The sequence below is a fragment of the Python bivittatus genome, unplaced genomic scaffold (genome assembly GCF_059951505.1).
Source record: "Python bivittatus isolate LINGU-HERP-01145 unplaced genomic scaffold, Pbiv_v1 ctg000220_np1212, whole genome shotgun sequence".
In the NCBI taxonomy this organism is placed as follows: Eukaryota; Metazoa; Chordata; class Lepidosauria; order Squamata; family Pythonidae; genus Python; species Python bivittatus.
This window is the reverse complement of record NW_028277048.1, coordinates 38,740,616-38,757,701: the sequence shown is the minus strand read 5'-3', so window position 1 is coordinate 38,757,701 and position 17,086 is coordinate 38,740,616. Positions and strand designations below refer to the sequence as shown.

General features: G+C 40.8%; 1 protein-coding gene across 5 annotated transcripts in view; it reads left to right on the top strand.

The window, feature by feature from the left end:
* BAIAP2 (BAR/IMD domain containing adaptor protein 2) overlaps nt 1–16,718 on the top strand; it is a 152,807-nt gene extending 136,089 nt beyond the window's left edge. Inside the window, exons 13-16 of one of the 5 annotated variants that reach the window (XM_025166231.2) lie at nt 253–287; nt 5,356–5,391; nt 6,374–6,426; nt 13,669–16,718. In XM_025166231.2, the coding sequence (XP_025021999.1) occupies nt 253–287; nt 5,356–5,391; nt 6,374–6,401 (99 nt within the window). In that variant the 3' untranslated portion in view covers nt 6,402–6,426; nt 13,669–16,718. The other 4 variants (XM_007419866.3, XM_007419865.3, XM_088138373.1 and 1 more) reach the window with 4 other exon arrangements.
* The last annotated feature ends 368 nt before the right edge of the window (nt 16,719–17,086 follow it).

The window sequence follows — 17,086 nt, the reverse complement described above, 5'->3', positions numbered from 1 at the left end:
AGCATCCTGCGCTGCATGTCTTTAAGTTGGAGACTATTTTTAATCTTACAGCTCTGCTATCCAAAATCACACTCAGGTGAAACAAATGTAACTTTTTGCCAATGTCTTTCACATTATTTTTGAGACCAAGTCCTCTGACTATGTCTTTGAAGACTATTGGGACAATGCATATGTCTAACTTCCATTGCCATCTTTTTGGTCAATGCATTATGATTCCATAGCTGATGTCCTTTCCCCCCCTCTTTTCTACAGGGACTGGATGACTATGGGGCAAGATCCTCAAGCAGGTAAGATACTTACTTTTCAAATCCATCGTGGAACTACAAAATTAGTTTCAATATGAGAAGCTAGAGTTTGGGCAAAAGTTTAAAAGTGATGTCAAATGCAATTCCTAGTGGTTTCATTGACATGTTCCATATAGGAATTTTGGAAACTATACAGAAGTGGGATTTTTTTTCTTCCTGGTCTAGCCTACAGCCCTGCAGTTTTTCCCATTGAAATTCAACCCCCCAGATCCCTCCCAGGACCAGTCTTGCTTAGCTTTCTTAGATCAGCCACCTAGCCTGGCAGAAGTTTGCATGAAACTAATTCTCACAGAACCACGTGTTTTTAAAGCACATGGGAACTGTGAGTCCAGGAGCCAAGTCCATGTTTTCTGAGCAAGGCACTCAGAAAATACAAATTGCTTGTATTTTGGTAGTGGATTTGGTCTGGATCTTCACAAAGAGGATATAAACTATGCTGAAGACCTTCACCTTAATTTTTTCTTGAACCAAGATGCTCCTCATACATATATATATCCAACATGTTTTTCCCTTTCAGGGTAACCAGTATTATGCAAAGTACAGAAAAAGATTATGCACCTTGCTCAGACTCATTTGAGTGGGCAGTATAAAAATGCTGCAAATAAGTAATAAGGAATAGCTATACCTCATTATATCTTTCTATCCTTGTGGCCATCACTTCTGCTACATCTATACTTTGCTTCATACATTGCCTTCATTCTTTAAACTTCTCACCTCTCTTTTGGAGGATCTCATCAACTGTATCCAACCACAGCTTTCTTGGTCTCGTTCCTCCTCTTGACCCATTCACTCTTCCTTTGAATATTTGTTTTATAATTCCTATTTATTGTCCCTCTATAACCAAATTATTTCAACACATTTCTTTCCTACTGGTCATCTTTTTTGTAGTTAGTTCACATTTATATTCATACATTCTTGACCCTATCTCTTCTTGTTTTTCCAGACTTCCTAAATAACTATACCCATTGTATTCAACTGACTTTTACATTTCTCCTGACATTCCCAACTCTCACTTCCACATAACTAAATAGGTGAAAGAACATGTTATAAACAGCCATTATTGTTTCATTTGACATTCATTCCTCAAGACAGACTGCATGTTACTCATTAGTTTTTTTATCAGCATTTGCACTTAACATTTCTTTATCCATTTTCCCATCTTTAGTAAACATTCTACCAAGATGCACAAATTCATCTACTTTTTCTAGGGTTTTTTTTTTTTTTTGGTGGTGGTGGTTATTTGTGAATAACTTGAGTTCATTCACTCCATCTTCCCTGTCAAACAAAATTGCATTGATACATTAATTTTCAGACTCATACTTCTTGTTGCATCATAGAATGTGTTTCAGTTCACTAGCATATCATTTGGATCCTTAGCCAACAGCGTGGCATCATCTGCAAACACAGGACGTGCCCATTCACATCTTCAGTCAGCACACCTCTAATGTCACCACAAGCATTCCATAGATACATTAAACAACCAAGGGGACATCACACATCCATGTCTTACTCCCTGCTAAATGTTGAACCATTCATTAATTATTTCATTTATTCTCAGGGATGCTTTACTTTCATCATATAAGGCTCTTACTACATTCAGCATATCGATTCCATATTCACACAGAATATTCCATTATTCAAGCTTATTCACTTCATCATATGCTTTCTCTACATTAACCAATTAACATTTTTCACATTCATACTGCATTCCCTTGCTTCAGTTTCATTGCAAATCATTTTATCATTTTTGTTTTTAATTTCATTCACTCTACTGGAGGCTCCTTTTCATCTACTTCCAAAACAATTTTTATTCCCATCAAAATTGCTTTGCATTTTCTCTGTTAAACGTTTCCTTGCTCTCTTTGATTACATTCTTTGTAACCATATTTTTCTCTATATATTATACAATATCAGTTTCTCCTCATTTTTTGCAGCACTCACTTGCTTTTTTTCTCATGCACAGCCTCTTTCACATCAACATTCCATAGAGTATCCTTTTTCATACTTTCTATTAGATTAAAAAGGAAGATGAGCTTTACTGAATGTCAGTATGTTAATCACTACAGAATTTCCCCTTCAGTATGCAGTGATAGGAAAATATGACTATTCTGTATGTTGCATTGCAACTCATGCAGGGCAGTGGGCATGCCCAACAGACATAGTTGGTGGGTTGAGTTAAGTGAATGTGCACCACACAACATGTCTCAGTTTTCTTCAGTGCATTCGTGAGTCTTTTGCTCGGTGGGACACAAGTTCAATTTTAAATGTAGTATTCCCAGATGGACAGACTGTGATTTGTTGAAGCAGGAATGAATAGTAGATTCCACACTTTGCTCTTCTTGCATCTCCAGCTGCATATTTTCCAGTGTTAGACTACATCTTTTCTGTGGCCTTCAAACTGGGAAACAGTGATTGAAATACCCCTCACAAAACCAGGATTCCCATGGAATGCAAAATCCATGGCCAAGCAACTGGAAGCAGCAAAGATGTCATAGAATAGCAATCTAACGAAGAATAGGTCTTAATTCATATCGTTCCCTCAGTATAGCAACCACTTCTAATGAAGTGGATTCTGCTACTAGGAGTCCAAGTGAAGCTGCCTTTTTTGAGCTGCAGTGAAGCTACAAATAGTCTAATCATTGCTTCCTGCACACTCTCTTTCTGCCCTTGCTCCCTAGTTTCATACCAATGCATTGCAGGCTACTAGGTGCCCTTCCATCTAGCCTTTCTCTCCCTCCCTCTCTCTCTTCCTCCCTCCCTCCCTCCCTCCCTCCCTCCCTCTCCCTCTCCCTCTCTTCTCCTCTCTTCTCCTCTCTCTCTCTCTCTCTCTCTCTCTCTCTCTCTCTCTCTCTCTCTGGTGAAGTGAGGTTTGGCCGAATTGTGTGCTTTTTCTTTCTGTTCCACAGTGGCAGTGGCACTTTGGTATCTACAGTGTGAGAGATGGAACCTTGACTAGAAATGGCAGCTGCTGCTTGGAAGATTTCCTTGTTTTGCTTCTCTGTCCCTTCATTTCCTTCTTTCTTCTGAGAGGCACATTTTTTCTCCCACCTGTCCTCTTTTCAAAGCAACAGTGCCAGCTCTTCCTCTGACCCTTGGGACTCTGAGGACTTCTCCTTAAGGAACCCTTGGAGTTGCTACTCCCCCATTCCCTGGTATTTGCAACCACCCGTTTTGGAGCAGAAAACATCCATGTAGGGAATGTTAGTTTTCTCAGCCGTCGCCTACTGGATGCAATTGAGATAAACTAAACTAGATAGAGATGCTGCATCTCTCTCTCTCTTTCTCTCTCTGATTTATAAATTATTTTACTTTTCTTAATGCACTCTCTCTTTTCAGAGATGTTAATGCGAGCTGCACATTTATAACAAAATAAGTGCAAGATCCCCCCCCTTTTTTTTAAACCATCTGGAAACAAATATGCATGGCATATGGTGTATGTACTGTTATTTCAACTATTCTTTTTCCAACTTTATCACAAAGTCAGTTTTCTGTGTCAAAAGGAAATGCTCGGCCACCTCTGTATTGGTTTTAGTAAGAATTGGACTGTTAAACTGAGCACCAACCCAGTAACCATTTTGTAAAGCATTTTGTTTTATATATATGACAGACACAAGCATATTATATTATTATTCTATTCTATTATAATATATATTTTGTAGGAAGGTATTGTTACCTCACAGTTAGTGCTGGAATAGAGTATTGGAATGGAGGGGAGGGGAGGGGAAGGGAAGGGCCTCTTCCACTGTCTTATGCAGTTTGCCAAATCAATCCAAAGACTTTCTCTTTATAAAACTGGAGGGTTTTTTTGTCTTCTTGGTAGAGAGGGAGGGCCAAACTGCCTATGTTTTGAAGTTCCAGTTCTGAACTTGGTGATTTTTTTTCTTTTTTGCTGAAATTTCAACTACTTTCCTTTCCTTAAAAAGCTGTCAGTCTTCTTTGTGTGTCTTGACTAATTTCAGGGGCAAACAAAATAGGATTGAAATTAATGGCTACTGGGACTGCTTCTTCCGTTACCAAATTCTAGGAGGTCAGACACATGACCCGTGCTAGAGACTGAACGCTTTCAGCTTTGGGTTACAATCTACAGTGTACAGCTGTATAACTGTTATGACCCAAGGGTGTCCGCAGGCCGTGGTCCAAAAAGTCAAGATGGTGGCTGCAGTGGAGCAGTCAAAGCTCCACTTGTGTTTTATGTGTTTTTGCACAGGTGACACCCGTGAAAAAAGAGGCCAAGCCCTGATTGCACTGTCCCGGCCACCATATTGACTTTTTGGACCACCCCTGCAGATGCCCTTGTATGACCCCAATGTGAATTAAATGAAAAACAGTCAAAATATTTGATCTGTATAGGAAGCAGCCACCAATATTATCTTGACTAATTGTATATATGGAAGTTCTATCTCTACACATATAACAAAGCTTTTGTTTTATATAATAGACTTGGGACATATGTAGTAAGAGCCTCCTTGTCATAACTTTGCTCAAAAGACCTTTACATCAAGGATACTCTGTAGAATACAGAAAACAAAGCAAAACAGAAAATGCACAAATATTGTGTGAAGACTGTAAAAGTGCTGGTGGGGAGGGGAGTTGTGTTCCTTTTTCTTTTTCTTTTTTAAAAAAGCTAAGTGAAGCAAATACAAAAACAAAACAACAAAAACAAGCTGAAAAGAAATGTGCCCTGTACTATGATATTTGAATAAAAGTTTTACTTCCTCCATTGAGTTGGGCTTGGGTGATTTTCTTCAGGTTCTTTTTTTTAAAGTTCGTTTGCTTGTTTAGCTGACTTTATCATGGGCAGATTATACGCTCACAGTCAGATTGTTTAATATATTTGTGGTACAAAAGACTCTTAGTCCGTCCCCCAACTTCTCAATTTCCCTTTAGTGCCCAGACATCTTCTCATCACTGTTAGAGGGCAAGTTATGGTTATTCCAATTCTACACATTAAAAAACGAGGCTGAAAGAGAGACTTGCTCAAAGCTGGGCCAGGAGTCTGTAGGTTAACTGGTTGTTCTGTTTTATTTTGATCACCAAAATCTGATGGAAGACTCTCTCCAATAAACCTCTTTGGTCAAGTGCTCAGGTATGAAATTTGTCAGAGTGTTTGTCAAGAATTGGATCATTAGAAATTGGGAATTGGTTACAGGGGAACCTAAGCCACAATTAATAGTTGTGTTGCTTGAACCAATAGATAGGGATCATATGCCCTATTAAACTGTCACAGTTCTATTGAACATACCCTCCTAGGCTTTTGGGCTACAACTTCGACAATATCCAGCCTTCAGACATTCTGGCTGGGTAATGTAGTTTGAAATCTGAGATACAGTATTTGGAGGACACCAGACTGGGAAAGCTGCCAGAGTTAGCGAAGGCATTTTGGGGGATTCTTAAAGATACAGTACACTTAGCTGTGTCTCTGTAACCCTGAAATAATATTGGGACAATCTAACCTTTTATTTTCTTCCCACTATGATGCTGTCCATGTGGTAATGAAAAATCCCACAGCAGCCTGGCTGCCTTAAAGTTTCACTTTGTGGAGGCTCTGTGCAATTTTCCTCATGTGGCTATTATGCTAGCATGTCATTCCAGTCATTTAAAATCTTTTTCCAAGTGCCTGGAAAGTTACAAAGACCCAAGTAAAAGGTGGTTGCTGCTTCAAAGAATGTCTCTGAAATTTTTATACTTATGGGGGAGTGTTCAGTGAAATATGTTCTCTAGCAGGGAGCCAGGACATAATGGTTCCTTTTTAAACCTGAGGCAACTGAGAAAGAAACAAAGCTAATTCCCTTCTTCCCTTTAATTCTCTTGCCATTGACTTTGGGGGCAGAGAGTTAAAATTGCCAAAGGGGAAAAAAAAGTCAACTTTCCCAGCTTCCTTGCATCTTGGGTCTGAACTAGCTGACATCTAATCAAGAAATGTCTCTCCATTGGATGTCCTGCCTTTAAGGGGCCTCATCAGTCAAGGCTCCAAACAAACTGACCCTTGTCCCCTCTCCATTAGCTGTGGACTATACATGTTTGCCACGTACTGATCTACAAACAGCCTCTCTATTTTTCCATTACAGCCCGGATGTTGAAGTGGCCAGGTTTTGAGATGTGTCCCTGACTGTGTATAGTTGTAAGTTTACCATCTTTTTTTTCCATGTGCCCACTCCTCTCCTTCTGCCCCACACTTCACTCCTAAGAATGCTCTGGACTGACTTCTTAAATGCTGGTACGCATGGAACCACAGATGGAGATGGAGGGCGCCACTGGTCATAGAAAACGTAGCATTGTTGAACAGATTCAGACACTCTGTTGAAGGATTCCATTCTCTGCAGATAATTGGTCAGTTCAGAGCGTGGCTCAATTTGCTTGCAGCACAACTTGCATTGGAATTTCATTGCCTTTCTTTGGCTAATGGAAATGATTCCTTTTGCTCCTCTGACCTTGGGAGTAGATCTCCCCGCTTCCATCTTTGCCATCCACACCTATATCCTCACCAATCTTAGCATCCTCCCTTTCCTGGTTCTTTTTTTTTCCCTTGCCCCTTTTCTTTCTGCTACATTGCTCCTGGGTTTGAATTGTCATCGAGCTTCTAAATCTGGGCACTGGGGTTTCTGGTTTCCAGCAAGTTAATGCAATATTGTTGGCAAATCCACTGGGCTTGGGTCATTGGCTTCCTTCCCCTCCCTAGGGGTTCTGTTTGATTTCATGTCTCATATGCCAGGACCTTGTCCTAGGACAGTTCAGCTCTAATTGCAGTGTCAGCTTGCAAGGAAAGAGACCTGGCACTTGTGGATTTCCGATTCCCACCTTTGTCAGTGATGGGAATGCAAGCTTGGAATTGTCAAATGGCTTTTCCCCCCCTTTTTTTGCCCACACAAAAGCTCCTTTTGTATGTGAGGGGATGCTGGACAGTCCTAACAAGGTAATGAGACAGCTTTTCTTCTGGACTGGTTATAGTTTCAGTCATTTTATTTGTTTTGCCTCATTACTTTTAGGAACAAGTCAGTGTGCGACAAAAAAAAATTATAAGGAATGCTTTCTTTTGAAAAGATGGTCCTGCATCCCTCTGCAATTTTAAACCTGCATGGAAGTCACATTGACAAGCAGCTACTTTTATACAACTTAGGACAATGGAGGGAAACACAGGTTAGGGCTTAAGGGTTGGGGTAATAAAATAGATTTAGCCCACTCTTCTCCATCTTGGCTTCCATCTCCGCTCAGAAGCAATACAGAGATTTTTTTTAAAAAAAAATTCTGCCAGGCCCTCACATTTCCCTTCCCTTCCCATTTGCCATTACAAAAATAGTTAACTGTTCCTTGATGAGTCACAGTGTGAACAATTTTCAATACTTTCTCTCTCTGCTTCCCTTTCAGCTTCAGGAACCTATTTTAGCATCCCCTGGGGGTGGGGGGGAAATCATCTTAAGCTTTTGCTTTAATTAAGTAGGAAATATTAATTCCCTGTGCTTTAAAAATAGAGTAATTCATCTTGCTGCTGTGAACTGAGCAGCCCCTTTTAAATTACCCATACTGGTTGCAGATGGGTGCCTGTGTCCAAAAGAGGAATAGTGCTGCAGATCATGCCTGCACAGCAAGTCCAGCTTCTCTTGCTCCCTCTCTGAACAGATTTGGGGCTATTTCATATTGTAAAAAGTAAAGACTTCTGCTGACCACATGGGAAGATCCCTATATTTTTATTGGCAATAATACATAAGTAGTTTACAATATCGTCTTCCAGGATTTTTTAAAAACTTCCCAGTATAGCCTACCATTGGGAGGTCTCCTGGTGGTCTTTTTTTTATCCAAGTACTAATCCGGGTTGACAGTACTTAGCTTCTTTGGAGATCAGCCAAGGCTGGCAAGCTGCAGCCACCTGAGCTGGAATGAGATGCATGTAGATCCCTCCAGATTAAAGCCTGCATCGATTTATCAGCAGTGGCCTCTTTAAAAGAGGGCACACGAACAGTGGTTTTGTTTGTGTGCATCCCACGTGCTAGCTATTAACACTTTGTAGTTTATATTTAGCTATTATACTGGTGCACAGAAACATCACATTACAAAACAGACCAGTGACCAGTTACTGTGGGATTACAATAGTAAGCATTCTCAAGCTTACCCTTTCTTGTGCTGCAAACTTTTCTGTAGGAGATACTTTCTCTCTCTCTGTCACTTGTTCTGGTTTCTAGAGCCTCTTAGCCCCCGGGTACTTGATTCTGTAGAAGCACTTATTTGGAAATGCTGTGCAGTTTGGCGCAAAGTACGTACCACCTCCGCCAGAGGAACTGAATCTAAGTCAAACCCAAATCTCAATCCAGCATTATAAAACATTACTTCAGGGAATGCCTGTCCATCGTGGTTTTATCAATAAAACGTTACTGGATAAAATGCATGGATCTGGGCAGGAACGTTGAAGCAAAAAGCTGTTCTTCTATGACCATTATTTAATCCGTTGATTTATACCTTTTTTCATGCGCATCAGCAGAATGAGGGGGAAGGGGCAAAACGTGTCTTGGGATGTCATGCAAATTCCACCCCTTTTGTACTTGCGTGGCAGAAGTTGCGTCATTTCATCCCAAGATGTGTTTGGTCTCTTTTTTTTGGCATCCCAGCGGCTAGCTGTAGACCCTCTGCTTTTTATTTTAGCAAATAGTCGAGGCAACTAACAAGAATGTGAAAAGGCAAATGTAATACATTTAAAACATAAATTAACATAAACCAGTATTAATCTTAGAATTGATGCTCATCTCAATGAACAATCAGAAACCTGATGAAAGAAATATATTTTCTAGGTTTTCTAAACACAGAGGTAATGTGGAGGAAATGCAGCTTCCAAGGAAGCGTATTCGGTAACCTGGGTGCAACACAGCGGGACCCCAGCAAGATGAGCCTCTGACAACAGCCAAATGTGGAAATGAATGCCTGCTTCTTTTGGCTTCAGGCTCAGTTTTTCTTCATTTAGATCCATCTTTATGTGATATAAGCTGCTTTTTCCTCTCTTAACATTCTCGTTTCGTCAGCCGAGAACTACCGGAAAGACGGCAGTAATGGGATATGCTGATGTCATCAGAATGAGTGGGGACATACTTTTTAGCCTTTTTTTTCCTTCCATCTTGCGGGGAGGGTATTTTTTTAAAAATATGAATAGCATGGTAAGCTCACTAGATTTAAGGAACTTTTTTCCTTTGGTTTCCTACCAAAACCTGATGGGCCAGCCAATTGCTATTATTCGGCAGTGTGGCTTTGTGAGCTGCAGAGCCACAGAAAAGAGGCCTGGGCTACAGAAGGCCCAGCCCTGCTAGAGACAGAAGAGTTCATTAGCAAGCACTCTCCGTGAAGCACCCCGCCTGGCGCTTCCACTGCATCGCCACCTTAGGCGTACACTGGCATTCAGTGGTGGGAGGCCAGTGGAGGAGACTTCAGGCTTTCGTGAATAAAGCGCATCCGTACTCTCTTGCACCTGGACTTTTAATAAGGATATCATGGATTTATTTGAATCACATTGTTTTCTTTTCTTAGATTTTCTGCTGATAGAGTTGAAGCATGAAGCATGCCACCAGCCAAGTTCTTCTGTAATTTAGCTTAGGCTTGAACGTTTCCCCGCCCCCCTTCCCCATCATAGAGAGTTTATGGTTGAAACAGCACTGGTAGACAAGTTGATTTTGAAGTTGAAGATCTGTGGATGAGATCGCTCGCTTTTAAGTTCCCTTATAGCATCTGATAAAGGTAGATTCTCATGAGAATTAGATGCCAAATTTCCTTACATCAGCTGAATCTAAGAGGAGGCCAGGTCATTTACTGTTTTCTATTTCTTTGTTGATCATTTAGAACAAACAGTCCCAGACTCTGATCATTCTGTGCCCGGTGGCCTTCTGAACCCAGGAAAGAGCACATACTTGGGGTGAATTTTCTCTTCATCTCATGGAGTAATGCTGTATAAGACTTACACAAATGTAGGCTGTTGCTTCAGGCAGTCTTGGCAAAAAGGGGATGCTATCAGGCTTGCATTCAGAAGGAATATATGAAACCTTTAGGTCAGCAATTTTTCTTCAGCTGATAGGCACATTGAAATTTTGAGAGGTCAAGGGCATACTTAAAGGACTCCCGTGAGGTGAATGGTCTGTTCACAAAGTGGTGAGTGTGGCAGACTGGTAAAGTTCTTGCTGCTTGCTGCATGCACTCTACTACCTAGTTTACATTTTTGTTGTTAGTCTTCAGAGGCATTCTTGGAAATAAAGATAATGCAGAAGACTGATGCTTTGCCATCTTCCTATTTAATTTTTTTAATTAAAGATAAGTCAGGGAATATGGCAGGTACCAAGGTAGGCACCCTGGGCATATTAGTGCCTACAGTTGGTTTAGAGAGAGACAATGCACTGCTGGTTTTAAAATCCCCAACAGCGTTAGACAAAGCAATCCCCCAATAAGGAATTGCCTATTTCATGCACCAAACATCAGTTGCCAGGAATGGGGAAACTAGAGTTTCCAGATGTTGCTAAACTATATCTCCCAGCATCCCAGTTTATTGGCCATGTGGGCAGGAGCTGCTAGGAATTGTAATTCAGCTCCCCGCCCAGACTATATAGCAGCTACACTGAGCATCCGTTTGTATTCTATGTTATGAATCTCCTGAGCCTTTCTTTCCTCTGCAAGTAACTGTGGGCCACCTGTTTTCTTTGAATGCACAAGCTCCTTTCTGTCAGCTTCAGGTTGATCTTGCTGTGTGGAAAGTGCCATTTGCCTGTTTTTATGGCAAACATCTATCCTGGACTTACATGGGAGTGAGCCTAATAAAATTCAGTGGAACTTTCTAAGTGGACACATACAGGACTGCACAGACATTCAGGCCATCTGCTTTCCTGTCATGAAACGAAAGACAAAAGAACATCTTACATTCTGCAGGCCCTTGAAACAGAGCAAAAAATAAAATAAGTAAACCAAATGAAACGATGATGCTACCACCAAAGTAAAATAATTTGGTTATTCTGGGAACTTTCTATTCATACTGTATATGTGGCTTTCACAAAGTCGGCTATAGTATAAACCATTTGAATCTTGTCTTGATGAATGACTCTGAAGAAGGTCCATCTCATGTCCCCAGAAACACTCTTCAAATCCCAGTCAGTGAGCTGGCAAATGTGGACTGTCCATTTTTTTCAGGTATTGTATACAATATTCCCTCTGCCAGTGTCTTGAGAGAAGAAAATCTCTATGGAGCAAAAGAGCAGAACTTACAAAGGGGCAGATTGCTTGTGTGTGCAATGCACTGCCTATCCCTCAGATAAGCTGTCTCTCTCAAAGAGAAAGTAGGCTGCTTGTTATTTTAAGAGAGAAGACTGTGTAGGATCTGAAATCTGTTCTCCTTGGCCAAAGGCCAACCAGTCTGGACAGTCTTCAAACACAATTTCTCTGCAGCTGAATAATTTCTCTGTGAATTATTGCTTGTCAATGAACAGCTGATACAACGCCCCCTCCAGTCTCTCTGAGCCAGGAAAGATCAGGAATGTAATTTGCAATTGGCTGGAAGTGCCTCCCCCACATCACTCTGTAATCTCAGGCAGGTTCTAGATTTGTCCATGGTGGAACAGCCTGCCTGCCCTGAGAGTGTAGTAGACCCACAATAGTTACTTGTTAACAAGGATTAGGAGAGCAGCAGCTTGCCCTGAATAGATGCCAGATGTTCTGGAGGAGCAATGCTTTGTATGTGGGTTAATCTACATATCAATAACAGGTGACATTTTGCTGGGGTGGGGGGAGAAGAATAATCTGGCAATAGTCTGACTGCTCATGAGACCTGGAAAGAAATTACAGGCTGCTCCATTACAAGAAGGTTGACCAACTGGTAGAAGAGCTAGAATTCTAACTGGGAGATGGAACTCTACTTTCATATGGCTTGAATTTATGGAAGAACAAGCTGGAGCTGCAACCAAATGTGGCTTTCTAGAATATTCCTGGCTAGGGGTCAACCAGCTAAGTCTTCTTTCAAGATGAGCCATCCCGTTCCTCCTTCCTTCTGCCGGGCAGCCATTATTCCTATCCACTGAGTGTATTCCGTCCTCATGAGGATATGTGGGAATGGAATTCCAGGATTTTTCTGATCCTATTGGACATGGAGTGCTTCCACAAAGCTCAGAATCCTACCCAGCTTTCTGAAATGTCCCTTCTGGGCATGGGTGATGCTACTTTGGCTGCATATGTATCCACGCTCCTCAGTAAATATCAGAAGTACTGTGGACAAAGCTTTTTCCATTGCCTGCCTTAAAATAGATGAGCACTTTTCTTCTTTGAGAAAGGAATCCATAACAAGAAGATTAAAATGAATGTGCACATTTTGATCAGTAGGGTTTTTAATACCAACCTGTGTCTTGAAGGTATGCACTCTAAGTTCTTTAGCTGTTTTTGTATTTTTGTACCAGACTTCATGGGCTGTAAGCTGTTTGTGTTTCCCTGCATCTAAACTTGGATCTAGGGCATGCTGCCACTGCCATGGAAATATCATCAAAGAGTCCTAGTACTTGATCATCATCATTAACTAGTTGTAACCTGTAGGAGTACTGACTTTATAGACCAGAGCCAGTATAGTACCCTGTGACTCTCCTACATTCCAAGAATAGGGTACCTCCTCGTACTGATTACAGTCACAGTGGAGATCATGTGATGAGAGGAAGGGGGAATGGGGTATGGTCAGGAAGCAAGGCAAAGATCAGATAATATTTTATTTGTAAAATAAACCTTCCCTTAAGGAGAGCTATACTGTTTTCCTGCCAAAATAACATCTCTTAGAAAGCAGTTTACCTACTTTGTTTCAGTAAGAGGAGGGGATATTCTGGTGACACGCCTATGGCAACTGTGAGCTATGCTCCAATCCCAACTCTTGTCAGAGAACAGAGCCATCTTCCTTGAGCTGAGGCCAGTGCCTCCCAGCACGTTTGGCTCCAATGACATTGCTCTAACTTGTTTGGGATAGTGGTGGTTGTAGTCCAATGTATTTGTGGGTGAGCGATAAGGGAAGCTATGTGTACATGTGCTGCTTTCTGCATGACACAGAGCAGTGCCTATTCATCCATCCTTGTTCTAGACAGTCTTCCATGCATTTAAGATCAGCTGGAGAAGGCAAACACTGAAATAGTTTGTCACTGAGACTTGGCATTTAGGCCAAAGATATTTTCCAAGCAAAGCCATTGTTTAAAGATTCATGGTGTTGTTTGTTTTGTGCTTGAAGACATGGATGTTTCTTTGGCTGTGGTGGGAACTGTTTTCGTAGTGATCTTTGTTTTGTGTTTGCGTCATCCCTGCATTCCACATTGTTTTGTTGTCCTTGGTACAGACCACTTAACTGTTCTCACTAAAACCATGCCTTGCTTTCTCTCTACAGGAACCCTTTTGCCAATGTCCAACTCAAACCAACTGTGACAAATGATCGTTCAGCTCCTCTCATCAGCTGATCCAGAAATGTTGGGTTATGGCGGGTACCTTGCACCTTTTTATTTCACTTTCACCTGTGTTGTATTTCTGTGATGTCCTTGTACAGTTTACATGTCTTTCCCCACAACTCTGTTTTGGTAGTTAAATGGTGTTTTAGCCCCTCTCCTTGAAAAGCAGATGCTGGCGTGCTTTTCCTTTTGCTCATTAGAAACAGAAGAGAAACTTGGCCCTTGGAGAGAGATGAATCTTGTGATACCACGCTGCTATACTGAGTGGAGACCTAGATAGACCGAAAAGCAGGCCCTGCCTTCTTCGCCTCTACAGTCATATGCAACAGTCATAAACATTTTAAGAATAGCCAAGGAGATAGCTGAACCTTGCTGTTTTGCAGTGTCCTATATATTTGCCAGTTAAAATTTCTCTTGGAAGTCCTTTTTCGTCTTCTATCAAAGCATATGGATTTGAATAGGACTTCAGACTTGTCAAGAGCAGCTTTGGAGCTGCCTAGTGCCATGAAATGAAATGCACGACCCTAGTCCTGCTCACTCAACACTCAGAACTGCCTATGACCTGGACTTGAATCTCCTAAGGGCTCCCTGATAGCTCCTTCTTTACCTTGTGTTGGGACTTTTGCTGGATAAAAGTAAAGTAAAAATTTTACTGTATCAACATTTAGAAGAGCTGGGCTCCTCAAAGCAATTGCCTTAATTTGACACTTTAATTTTTATTAATGGTCCATCTCTCCTCAAATACATCATCGTGCTTGCCTGTGATCCTTAAGTGGCAAGGCCCAATGATGATCAAGTTATCGTATATACATTTTCTCCCACATTAAGATAGTTGGGGAGTGTTATGCAGGAAAGGAATATTTTCTGTGTGCAACTAGCACCATCTGTTGCTTGCAAATTTGTTTCATTTCACTGTAGCTTCAAATAGACTGGGGTGGGACTCTTCCCCCCACTCCCCATTACAAAGCTAACTTAATTCCTACTATGCCCAAACTCGCTTTGCAGTGTCTTCTTACTGACACATCTTGACTGGTGCAGGTGTGTCCTCTGATGCCAAAACAAGTTGGTTTAGACAGCCTGACCTCTACCTTGGTATTGGGTCCATGCTGTTTGAAAGGTCCTTGTTCTATCACTAAGCCAATACTGTATTCCTATTTTTTAAAAATTTTCTTTAAGTAAGCCTTCTAAAGTAGATGTTAATTCAGTCATGTAAGCTTTCTTACTATGTTCTGTTCTATTGGCTGTCAAGGTCTGTTAAGTTGTAATGTAGACCATTCAGCTCTGTATGTATATTTATACAACACAAGGTCAATGAATAGTTGTTAGCTATTGAAGCAGCAGTTATCAAAATGGAACAGGACCCATCCACCATTTGGAGCTCTATTACTGTTTGAATTCCAGTTATAGCACCAGAGTCTAGCAATAATGGGCAGTGCAAAAATAATTCCTAAAATACATTTGACTTCAAATATGGAGTGATAGAGGCAAATTAGCAATTTTTTAGACCTGTGTGCTGTTCCTGTGCCATTGCCCATTCTGTCTTTTAAATTCTTACTGATCAAACCCCAGCGAATTCTGCTGGATGCAGTTTCTGCCTTGTCCTACCTAATAGTAGCCCCATCTAACTGCATAAAATCTATATCTAGCTGCTGCTTTTTCCCCTCAGAGAGAAAAGATAATAACTTTTTTTTTTTCCCCTCTAAAAGTGGCAAAGCTTTTGGTGTGATCTTTGGCCAGATATTAAACAGCCTGTCCCATATGGTCTTTTGCTTATCCTGAAGTCATTTCCAGCTGCTTTGCTTTTTCCAGTGGCTTTTTAAAAGTCACAGCTGTCTGGAATAGAAGTTGCCCAGTCCCACCATTAAAATAATAATTCAAGTTCAAACTTGATCATAGTTAGCTTCTGTGCCCTCTCCTCTCAGTTTCTGAAAAACATTAAGGCTGGTTTTCTATGATACACTTAGCCCAGAATTGTATTGTCTGGCTTAATGTGTTGAGTGAACCCAACCATTGTGGTTTATTCAGTAAACCAAAGTTAAATAACTGGCTTAGCATGCTATGTGGATCCAGTTTAAGTCTCTCATGCAAGCTTGGAGACTTCTGTGGTTTTCTGTTGGGGAGCACTTCCATCATGACTTGTACATTTCCCTGTGGCTTATGATGGACTCCTATAGATGTCTCAAAATCTATATTTTTATATAAAGAAATTTAGCTAAAAACCAGTTACAGAAAATCTCTAATCTTGATAGTTCAGAAAACCTGTCAGTAGCTGGTCTTAACTAAGGTTGCAATCCTAAAGAAAATTATTTAAAAGATAAAGCTCACTGGCCTTGTTTTCAAATCACACAATGGCATGTGCTACAATTGCAATTTTTTTGCTGGAGTGTATCTTTCTTCTACTACATTCCTTTCTTGAGAATCATTTTTCTTGTTGTTGAATAATTTACCTCATGGTCTTTGTTCACATAAGTATAATGAGGTTTCTCAGCCACACTGTACTATTTTGAAAAATGGCAGTGAATCTATATAAATATATATATGCATTTTTAAAAAGTTAAACTTTGCCAAACTACTTTGAGTTTTTTTTTTCCTTAAGGAGGAAGATTGATTCTTAGCTCCTTTCTTTGCTCCTGTATCAAACCAGGTCCTTCCTTATGAAATATTTCCAGCAGTGTAGCCTTGCTGTGGAATTATTTAGATTAGTGTTTCTCAACCTTGGCAAGCTGAAGTCCACACATCTTAAAGTTGCTAAGGTTGAGAAACTCTGATGTAGATGACTCAAGGAAAATAGGAACCCTAGCTTGCCAAATGGGGCTCACAACATTAACAGGGGTAGTGATGGTGCTGCATCTGTCAGCTCCTGGATGAATGGGGGAGAAAGGACACAGGCAAGGATTTCCAAACAAACATTGGCTCTTGCAAGAGGTACTATCACAAGGATCAGAAAGTGGTATGGGCAAGCTGAGGCTTGTCTTGTGTTGCCTCACTCTTTTAGGTACCCAGTGCTATATGAAAATGGGACTGTTTGTGGGAACAGGTGTTCTGTAGGAGATACCAGAAAATGGAGCCTAATATTGCCTTTCTTCTTCCATTCACAGGTAGGGTAGAGACTGGCAGTAACAAATGAGGGAGAGGGTCCACATGCAAATGTTTTTCAAAGGAAGGTTGACCATAATTACTTTTAAAATTCACTGGTTTTTTGATACCCTTCTCCCCACCCTAATTGCCATATCTTCCTCTTTGAAATATTTAATTTATCTTAAGCAGGTCTGGGAGCATGTAATGAATGGGAAGCTGTTACTGTACTATAAGTAAAAGTTGACACAGTGCTAAAAGAGCTGAGAATGCATCTGAGCAATT